This window comes from Erithacus rubecula (genome assembly GCF_903797595.1).
Source record: "Erithacus rubecula genome assembly, chromosome: 15".
NCBI lineage: Eukaryota > Metazoa > Chordata > Aves > Passeriformes > Muscicapidae > Erithacus > Erithacus rubecula.
Window position 1 is genome coordinate 12,069,360 of NC_136667.1, and position 10,178 is coordinate 12,079,537.

Genomic DNA, 10,178 nt, shown 5'->3' on the forward strand with positions numbered 1-10,178 from the left:
TTGTGAGGTGTGACTGCCATACCCATGGTGGGACTCTCAATGCAGCCTCTTCCTCCCAGTCTAAGTGCTCACTTTTGGGTCACACCAAATATTTACCATATCTCAACTGAATTTTGGAATATCTAGACTACAGAGCAGTGAGTCTGTGGCCTCTGACTCTCTGGGTCATGCTAACAGTTCCAGTCTCATTCTCACCAGAGGCAGATTCTGCCCTGCACAGAGCAGCTCAGCAGCCTTGTTCATCCCATTGCCCCCCAGATGGTTTGATTCAGAGAAATGTGATGCATTCTCTAGAGTCCAGACAATCCTGACTGCAAACCAAACAGCACTAACCACGGAAAATAATGCACATAATATGGGTCAATGCTGTCTCTGCCCTACATCACCATCAGACATGTTCTCTTGTTCAAAAATTCTCAGACCTCTGACACCCCCTTTAGGCATCCAGAGGGGCCATCCCACCTAGTCAGGCCTTACTCTGCCTCCCCCCAGCAGTAAGTGGGTTTTAACAGCTGCAGAACCCTTTTGCTTAGCTGACCCTGGTCCCCCAGCCCAACTTCAGCAAGGACAGAAGCATCAACACATCACATTTTGGAAATATAAGCGGTCTTACAGTCAGTTCTGTCAAGTTCATGCAAGGAAAAGCCTCTTCATCCATCCCCTCCCTCTGCCCAATCTATTTTTATCCTTACCCTTCTTTACATATCATGAAGTTAATAAGAGACATATTTACTTTGCCTGGCTTGGGAGTAAAGTTGAACTAGAAGTTTGAGTTATGCAGCAGCACAAGGCAGAAATGTCTTCTCTGAAACACCACAAGCATTTCAAAGCAGAGAAAAAGAGCATTTGAAGGTGCTTTAATAAAAATAATGGAGCTGGGTGAAATTAAGCAGTTCCCAATATTTGAGATGACATGTCAGAACACAAAACAGTTGGGGGGGGGGGGCAAATTATATGCATTCAGGCATTTATTAACAGCAAAGTATCCAGGGAAGAAATATCACTACTGCAACTGCAGTATCCAACTGCAAGCACCTGGAGTCCTGCACTAGTGCTGCACTGAACAGCATTCCCAAGGAATGCCATATTTTAGGTGTGCAAAGAGCAGCAACAGGTAGCTCACGTAAGGTCCAAGACTTTGATCAAGCTCTGCAAATTAAATGCATTTCCAAAATAACAAAGAGGTGCCAGCTCTAATCCTCATTTACTGATACTATCAATAGGGGCTTAGTTCACTAGCAGTTAATTCAAAGCCAAGCTTGATTTGCACAACAGTGATCTACAAAGTCCCATATGTGGCTAAAGGGAGATTTTGCCAACTAGACAATAGAAACAGCATTAGTGCTCCTGAACTGATGCCATTACTTTTCTTCTCCACCACTTCCCCATCAAATTTCCACACACTGGGATCTCCAGATGCCTACTCCCTTCCATCAGAAAACATGAAAGGGTACCAAATACAGAAGTACCCATTTCTTTTCCAGATGCAGCTTTATTGGGGCTTTTAAAATGCAACTGCTCATAAAATAGGGGCAAATACAACTTTTTTGTGCATTAAAGATACTAAAAATTACTAGAATTAAGCAATTGTAGAAGTATTTCTGAGTGGTTCAATTATCACTTAGCCTTAAAAACAGAAGTTGCTACATGTTGCTATGTTTCATGAAAGGTTTCTGGCTTGCTCCATTCTGAAAATTTTGCTTTCAGGTTTCAGTCCATCTCAATACTAGATCAGACTGTTTTACCCAGCTGTGGTTGGTGAGAGGTTGTCATGGTTGTTGAGAAGCCAGAAGCAGACAGAAGTGCTACCCAATTCAGAAACTAAGTAGTCTTAACTGCATTCTAAAGTTACTGCCTGTAAACCTGGACCCAAATAATCTCAAACTTGGCTCAAAAGCAGAGGTGGCAGCAGCCCATACCCAAACACATGTGTTTGTAGCTGTGAGTTACTGTGTCTTCTGAAACCAGCTGAACACAATAGGTCACAGCTCTGAGCTGCCATTAATGCAAATATCCTCACACCCTCATCTACTCTTCACCAAGCAAGCACCAACTGCTAGAGCCAGCACAGAGAAGGAATTCAGGGGTAGTGTAATGGTACTAGTTTTCCCAAGTCGTGGTGTTCCCATACTAAGGACAAACAAGGTTAGAATCACCAGGCAGAGACAAGGTACTACCTCTCTTTCAAGCACCGCAAACATCCCCGGCTTGGATTTGGAAAGAAGGCAAGACTTGGACACAGTCAGCTGATGACTGGAGGGGAAAGACCTGTGGCTCCCCCACCCCACAGACCCCAATTCCTACTGCACCTTGTGTCATTAGAGAAAGGACATAGACAAAGTACCTGCGCCATGCTCCTCCTCCAGCAGGGAGTAAAACTTAGGAGCCCGGCTCCTGCCATGAAACAAGAGGCTAGAAAAAACCACAAGTCTGAAACAGTTTAACACAGGACAAAAAAGGCACATTTTAATATGTACAGCAATGCATTTGGGCTATAAATTTACCCAACACAACTGAAAAAAAATCCAAACTATGCTTTTATACTTATTCCATGGTGTCAGCCTCATTCCTAGCCACCTACCTTTCTCTGCATCTCTGAATGCTGCTATATACACACACACACAAACAAACAATTACGTCATGAATGTTCATTTAGGCTCCCAAGTTCAAGTAATAAAGTTCAAACTTGCATAGCATCTTATGCCACTCAGCCATAAACAGTTACGATTGCATATTAGCTGGAGCAGCCATCTCTTTCAATTCAGCCAGTTTTGGCTGGCCACTATTTTTAAATTTTTTTTTTTTTAAATCCTTGAGTCAGAATGTTTCCTAAGTCACCAGCCCTGAGGGATGCCACAGACTTCAAAAATGAACCTCTTGCTGTTGTTAAGATCCTCTTAAACCAGAAATTTAGAGTGTTGTCAAGAACAGTTTTAAAAATGTAATACTGTTTATTTTGCTTCAAAAACATTTCAGCATTCTAAACATACAAAAAAAACAGAACGTTGCAAATTTGTTTAAGTACAGAGTGTTTTTGAACTTCAGTTGCTGCACTGGCTCTTCACTTAGTTGACCATGAAGAGATGTCTACAGTTTCAGTTTAAAAACTACCGCACTTAACTAAAAAACCCATACACTTCTCATGCCAGCTGAACCCCCTTCCACAACTAAGAATGGCAGCAGAATGCTATTTCACTATATACAGAAAGACAACTTTAAGCTAAATGGACGCCCACTGTAGTGTAAATAGATCTACCCTCACAGTGCATGCTTTGGGCCATGGCACCCCGGGGAACGTACAGCCTTTCCAAGTAATCACTGCTCCTCTAAGGCATCATCACTCTAAGCATGTACCACAAGAATCTGTCTAGTTTTTACAAACTATAGATATGTACAGTTTATAACCCAGGATTTTCTAGCCAATAACCATATAGTAACACCACCTTACAAATTAAAAAAAATGCTTGAAACATTTTTAAATGCTTTGTTACACCAACAGCAAAGTGCACAGAGTTAGGAGAACACTAGAGCGCCTTTTCATTTTAAAAATGTTTGGAAATATGTACAGCTTTGATACAGTTTCAGGGTGCTCACTACACCCATGGCCACTTCATGTAAACCAGTTACAATTTCTAGAGCACTTTTAGAAACTACAACGCGATCGGAATCCAATTTTTTTTTTAATTAAGCCTAATAAGGGCAAGAGACACCATCTCAAATAAGAGGTGCTTCATTTATGGTGTTTCCCCTACTCTATGGTATTCACATGGAGACAAGTATTGTACAGTTTTATTCATCATCATCATCTTCATCCTCCTCTTCTTCATCCTCCTCCTCCTCCTCTTCGTCTTCTTCCTCTACCTTTTTCCGAGCAGCTTTGGTTGCTGCTCCCTTTGCGCCATCAAACTTTCCTTTAGACTTGTAGTCTGCAACATCCTGCAAAGTCAAGGGGATGTCTTAATTTGCTCTAAGCAGCAAACACACACAGCATTTCTACAGCAGTGGGCGTTAAAAAATAGGGACTGCACCCCCCCAAGGGGACACAGCCAGGACAGGTATGCAGACACCTAAGCATGCTCATGAGTCATGGAGGTCTTGAACCCTGCATTAATGGCTATTTCTTTGAGGAGGAGAAGAGAACCCAGTCTCTCAAAGTTTCCTGGTAACAGGACAAAGCTCCTGTAACAGCACAGCAAACCCTTTGTGAAGCAACATGAGCAGCTCCTGCTGCACATCACTGGGAAAATCTCTCCCTTCTTGCTGAAATCTACCTGTGGATCTCCATCCTGCTCTGCCCCAACCTGTGCAAAGCTCAGCTGTAACTATGCTAGGGCCACCTGAGTTGGGCCTATGTTACAAAAGCACATCAACAAAAAAGCTGGTACAGAGGAGGCACAAGTGACAACTTTCCTTACCTTCTCATACTTCTCCTTCAGTTTAGCTGCCTTATTATTGTAAGGCTGCTTTTCACCATCACTGAGGTTGTTCCACATTTCACCCAGTTTCTTTGCTACATCCCCAATAGATATGCCAGGGTTTGTGGACTTGATCTTGGGGCGAAACTCTGAACAGAAGAGGAAGAAGCCAGACCTTGGAAAGACACCAGAGGACAGTCAGCATTTGCAGCAGCACACCCAGGGAGCACTCCTTCCTCCATCTCTCCCCACACAACACTGATACATGCATGAACACAGAAAAAAGAAACTTCTTTTCTAAACTTACAAAATTAAACTCGAGCTTAAACATGTTTTGATTTTACTGAGGCCCAGACCTGCATTCTTCACTCAATGCTCTTTTTTAACTAAGTGCTCTGTATCCCCTCAACCAACTTCATCTTAGATACACGAGTCACAGTGAGACTTCAGCCACTTCCATATCTTCCATCACTATGAGTTTAAGAGTACCAAGCACTGACAAATTGTGTCAGTGCCCTACAGGCTGAAGATCACAAGCTGCCTAGGTTTACAATGGTATCACTACCATTCCTGCTATATCAACACTGTGTTCCCCATCTACCTCCTTCCTGAAAACCCATATATATATATATTTACACACAGAGTGTGAAAAAGAACCAAAACACTTACACATTTAAAGTCTCAAAGTTACTTACGGTGGTCGTTTTGGGGCATTGGGGTCCTTCTTCTTCTTGCCACCCTTAGCTGGTCCATAGTCCTTCATTTCTCTATCATATCGTACCTTATCAGCCTTCGCCATTTCATCAAATTTAGCCTTTTCCTTGCTTGACATGGTCTAAAAAACCAAAACATGAGATACCAAACTTGTGATTACTCAACTGTTCAATAGCTGGCAAACTTTATGTAAACAAGCCCACACATATCAACTCGATATCGGAGTTTCAGAATTTGTTTGTTTTCTAACAGACTACCTTGAGGACGAAGGTCCTGTACAGGCAAAGCCCCCATGGACATACTCAGCAATGGGGAAGCAAGGGAAATGAGACAAGCACAGAGTCCTCCTTGGGACACACACCTGGAAGGAAGGAGCTGCTGAAGGGATTGCTTGTGAATCATAAAAAAGGCCAGACTCTAGTGGAAGCATCTAAATGGGCAGATAGATAAGGCTAAAATGTTCAGTGTTGCTACTGGCTTCAGCAGCACCTGACCAATGGCAGAACAGCTTGCCAACAACAGCACAGACCAAAACAGATCCGGCTCCCTTCGTGTTCAGACACATACACACACATCATCCTAGCAGATACTGTAAGAAGTTTGTGACTTCACAAAGTCACAAATTAAGGTACCTTCCACCTTTCTGAGCACTTCTTGGAAAACTCTGCAAAGTTGACCGGAACCTCTGGGTTCTTTTTCTTGTGTTCCTCACGGCACGTCTGCACAAAGAAGGCATAGGCAGACATCTTGCCCTTGGGCTTCTTCGGATCACCTTTAGCCATCTTGATTCTGTAGGGATAGAGAAAAAAAAAAGAGCAAATGAATGATATATAGATGAATGCATACACCCATGTGTGTGTATATATATATATATATATATATACATGGTGTGCATAGATTTACACACACACCCCTACCATCATCTGACCTGATGTCTCACCAGTAGCACACTACCATCTTTCCCCTGACACCTCTTACCACCCCCAATACAGACTTAAATTATTCTCCCTTGATACTTGGGTTGCAGACAAGCCAAGAGAAGCCAGTCACTGGATTTAAGTATTACATTAATATATATTTACACATGTCCAAAGACTAGAGACAGCCTATTAAACATACAGACTTCTGCCTATTAAGCATTATATACCAACTAATATAAAGTATCTGCTTTAGTTGGCTACCACACTGGGGCTGGAGTGGCATGCACAGTGCCAGTCAGCAACTTATTCCTTCAGGAGCTGGAGTGTACATGTACCAGCTGCTGCCCAGGTAAGCAGGCAGGACAAATTAGTCTCCTCAAAAGAGTGCAATAACATTTTATATATAAAAAGGGCACAAATAAAGGCTGACTTTAACCACAAAAGGACTTGTGGAGCCCTGCGAGGTGAGTTATGCTTGCTCTTGCTCCACCAACTGACACGTTTGAGGCATAGTGGTCAGTGCAAAGTTGAAATCGGCAAGTTACAAAAATGATGGTGCTAACTTTCAGGCTCTATTTCTTTTCCTGCTTCCATATAAACATTCCCCGCTTAATAAAAATAATCATAAGCACACAACCTTATTTTCTATTTACAGCTTCTAAGGCACTTAAAAACTTTATTTTTATTAGCACCACGTTAGTATTTAGTTGCGCCCACTAACACGCCAGGGGCAGAAGAAGCGGCGTGAGCCACCCTGCCCGGTCCGGCCGCTGCCGGGACACCGCTGCCTCCGCGGAGGCGGAAAACCCGCGGCACCGGGAGCCGGGGCGCGGAGCGGGCGCCGCTCCGAAGTTGGGGGCGAGCGGCCCGCGGCGGCCGGTCCAGCCCGGCCCGGGCCCGCTCCGCGCCCCTCCCGCATCTGCGCCCCCCCAAGGTCACAGCGGCGGTCGCGCTCCGCGGCGCGGGCACCTGCGGCGGGGCCGGGGCCGGCGGGGGCAGCGGCAGCTCCGCCAGACGCCAATAATTCATCTTCCATTTTGTGAAACGCCTCCTGATGAAAGAAAGTGCCCCTGAAATGCGACGGGGCGGCGGCCGGGGGTCGCCGAGGGGTGGGCGGGGGCGCAGGACACCGGGCCGGCCCCGGGCGGCCGGGGCAAGCGGCAGCGGGAGCGGCGGCGGCCGCGCTCCGCGCCCATGGCCGGCCCCGCTCGCTAAGATGGCTTCTCCCGGCGCCGCCGCCGCCGCGCCGCCGAACAAAGCCGCGCTCCCCCTCCGCCGCGCTCGGCCCCCCGCACCCGCCGCCCCCGGTCGCCAGCCCCGCCAAAACGCCACCCCCGCCGCGAAGGGGCTCCCCGCTGGCCCCCCGGCAGGCGGCGGGGGCGTCGGGGCCGGGGCGCGGGCGGGAGGCCCCCCCGCGGCCCCTGCCTAGCGCAGCGCTCTCTAACAAAGGCTCCCGTGCAGCCATTACCGCCGCCGCTACGCTCCTCCGCGCTGCCAGAAAAAGAGTGCGGGGAGCCCCGGGGCGGCCCCCAGCGCCCGTCCGAGGACACGGGAAGGTGGGGGGAGAGGAGCCGGGGCGAAAGCGAAAGGTTTGAGCCCCCCGCGGGGCGCCGGGAAGGAGATTTTCCTCGCCGTGACCCCCCTCCCCATCCCTGTGCCGCTCACACGTCTTTCTTCCCTTCGCCGGGGCTCTCCAGCGCCAGCCATATTAATGCCCACAGCACGGGCGGCGCGGCGCGGGGAAAAGGCGATGCGGGGCTCCGCCGCGGGCGCAGCCCCACCAGAGACACCTTCTCAGACAGGGGAAGAGAAGCGGAGGCAGAAGCGAAGGGATCGGGGGAGTTTGGAGGTGGCGGCGGCGAGAAAAAAACTGCTTGGCCGGGACCGCCAAGCGCAGCGCGCAGGGTTTATCCCTGTCAGATGCTAAAGCGACAGCCATATTAATGCAGAATAAACAGCGGGCACGGCACTGCGCACGGCCGACAACTTTCCCACCGCCACCAGCCCCACCGAGCCCACCCTGTGAAGGGGGCACATAAAAGCCGAGGGCGCCGCGCGTTTTGCCGTGCGACATTAGGAGGCGGCAGAGAAAAATCCCTGCCCATGCGGGGGAGAAGAGGAGTTAGTCCCGGTGTAGTTGCTGCACCAGCCATATTACTCTCGGCGGCACGGGAGCCCAGCGCGGAGCTACGGGGCTGCACCGGGGGCAGGTGGCCCCTCGGCGGCGGGGAGAGGTCCCGGCGGGGCAGGGCAGGAGACGGGGGACAAACGCTGCGCCTCGCCCGCTGCCCACCGCCCCGCCACCTGGGCACATCATCTGCCCCGGCACCACCGATCCCCACGAGAGGGGGGAAGCAAAGTTTTGGGTGAATTTTCAGATGTTTTTCTAATTGAATAAAAAAAAATAAAATCAAAAAACTCGAAGGAAGGAAGAAACGGATCACCGCATAAAAAAAGAAAAAGAGACAAAAAAAAAAAAAAAAAAGCATGCTGGGGCAGGCAGGGCAGAGGGACGAAGGCGCAGAGGTAGGGCGGGGAGAAGGCAGCCGCCCCCCGAAAAGTTGCGGCGGGGCTGCACGTACCTGTATTGTTCGCGGTAGTGTGGACAGGAGCGGAGCGCAGGGCACGACGCGGGGCTCGGCGCGGCTCAGCCTCGCGTTGGCTGCCTACGAGAGCGGCCTGATTGGCTGCGGGGCTCTGCCGTTTAAAACAACCTCCTCGCCCGCTCATTGGTGCAGCCCCTCATGAATATTAAGCGCGGCCGCGCGGCGGTTGGCCGGCGCGGGTGAGGTCATTCGTTCAAAAAGAGCGCCCGCCGAGGGGGACGGGGAGCGTAGCGAGCGCGCGCCGGGGCGCAGGCGGGAGCGTGAGGGGGGAGTTGGCGCGCGGGGGTCGCGCGCCTCGCGGAGTTCCCGCCACGTGTGGCAAAGCGGGACCCCCGGGGGAATCCCCGGCACCGAGCGGAGACCGGGGCATCCAGCCGCGCCAGCCCCGGGACCGGCCCCGCTACCAGCGCCGCGAGGACGAGGGGCGGCTGACGGGAGGGACCCCCAGACCGACAGCAGCGCGTTATTGCTGCTTTCTGCCCTAAAGCCGTAAGGCGCGGTTCCAGTTGCCGCGCGCTGTTTGCGGAGCCGGTTACTAGTGCGCGTAGTGGAACCAAGCCCAAAATACACTCTGCTGACAGTCCCAACACGCGACGGGTGGAGAAGAAACTACGGAGCAAGAAACTGCGTGTTTGTGTGAGCAGGAACAGAGTTTTGCCCACTCGTTCATCATATAAAGAATCCAATTGAATTGCTAGTTCTTACACACTTCCACAATTTGTTTGGTATTAACTATCCAGGATTTGCTTGCTATTAATGAGGCTGGTTGCATACAAGGAAATCTGTCAAGGGTGCCCTGCTGACTGAAACCAGCCCGGTGTGGCTCTAGGGCTCTTTGTGGCCCTCTGGAAAGAGCTGTTTCCTATAGGGCAGCAGCCAAATGGTTAAACTGGTATTCGTGGCTCACCACAATTGTTGGTTGGCTCTGAAAAAAGAGCTGTTATTTTTAAGGATGGAGCAGTGAGACTCAGAAACCACCTCATACTGTTATGGGCTGTTTGTAACTGCCACCCTGTTTTGATAGCCAGAAGAAACAGTTGTCCTCTTTAAGAAACAGATAGTGAAAAGAGGCCTCCACCCTGAGCTGAGGTACTGTCAGGCAGCAGGGTTTACCAGATACTGCCTTGTGGAAGCACTTATGGCCATAACAACATATGGTCACAGGTTGCCTTTGCTGGAAGAGATCAAAACAAAACAAGTGATGAGACACAGAAGAGTGCCAACCTCCTGCTGACAGATCCACTGGGAAGCATGCAGAATTTTACCCAGGATTTTAGCCAAAGTCCTGCCTGGATTTCTCCTTTAGGGTACATCTCAGGCAGTTTAGCAAGCACCCAATACAATTGTTGGCCCAAGTACATCATATGCTTATAGAGACCTTAGAACCATATCCTCGGGCTTTTCAAAGCACATATGATAAAGTCAGTCTTGCTAGTCTCTTGCCCTATTTCTACCTTCTCAAACCAAAAGTATAAAACAAGGGGTTCGTTCATAAACATTAATGAGGTTACCTGAGGGACTGT

The 10,178-nt window shown here is 49.2% G+C and overlaps 1 protein-coding gene across 1 annotated transcript; it reads right to left on the minus strand.

Moving 5' to 3' along the window:
• Positions 1 to 2,931: 2,931 nt before the first annotated feature.
• HMGB3 (high mobility group box 3) lies at positions 2,932 to 8,753 on the minus strand. Its single transcript, XM_079319042.1, has 5 exons — positions 8,632 to 8,753; positions 5,762 to 5,918; positions 5,111 to 5,250; positions 4,416 to 4,590; positions 2,932 to 3,936 (listed from the first exon to the last, which is right to left on the minus strand). The coding sequence occupies exons 2-5, from the start codon at positions 5,909 to 5,911 to the stop codon at positions 3,790 to 3,792; spliced, it is 612 nt and encodes a 203-aa protein (XP_079175168.1). The 5' UTR covers positions 5,912 to 5,918; positions 8,632 to 8,753; the 3' UTR covers positions 2,932 to 3,789.
• Positions 8,754 to 10,178: the final 1,425 nt, after the last annotated feature.

Excerpts from the sequence above, each read along its gene's own strand:
- HMGB3 (XM_079319042.1), bottom strand. The coding sequence starts at position 5,911 with ATGGCTAAAGGTGATCCGAAGAAGCCCAAGGGCAAGATGTCTGCCTAT. Across the intron at positions 5,251-5,761 it reads AGTGCTCAGAAAGGTGGAAG|ACCATGTCAAGCAAGGAAAA; the intron begins GTACCTTAATTT and ends TTGGTTTTTTAG. Across the intron at positions 3,937-4,415 it reads TGAAGGAGAAGTATGAGAAG|GATGTTGCAGACTACAAGTC; the intron begins GTAAGGAAAGTT and ends TTGACTTTGCAG.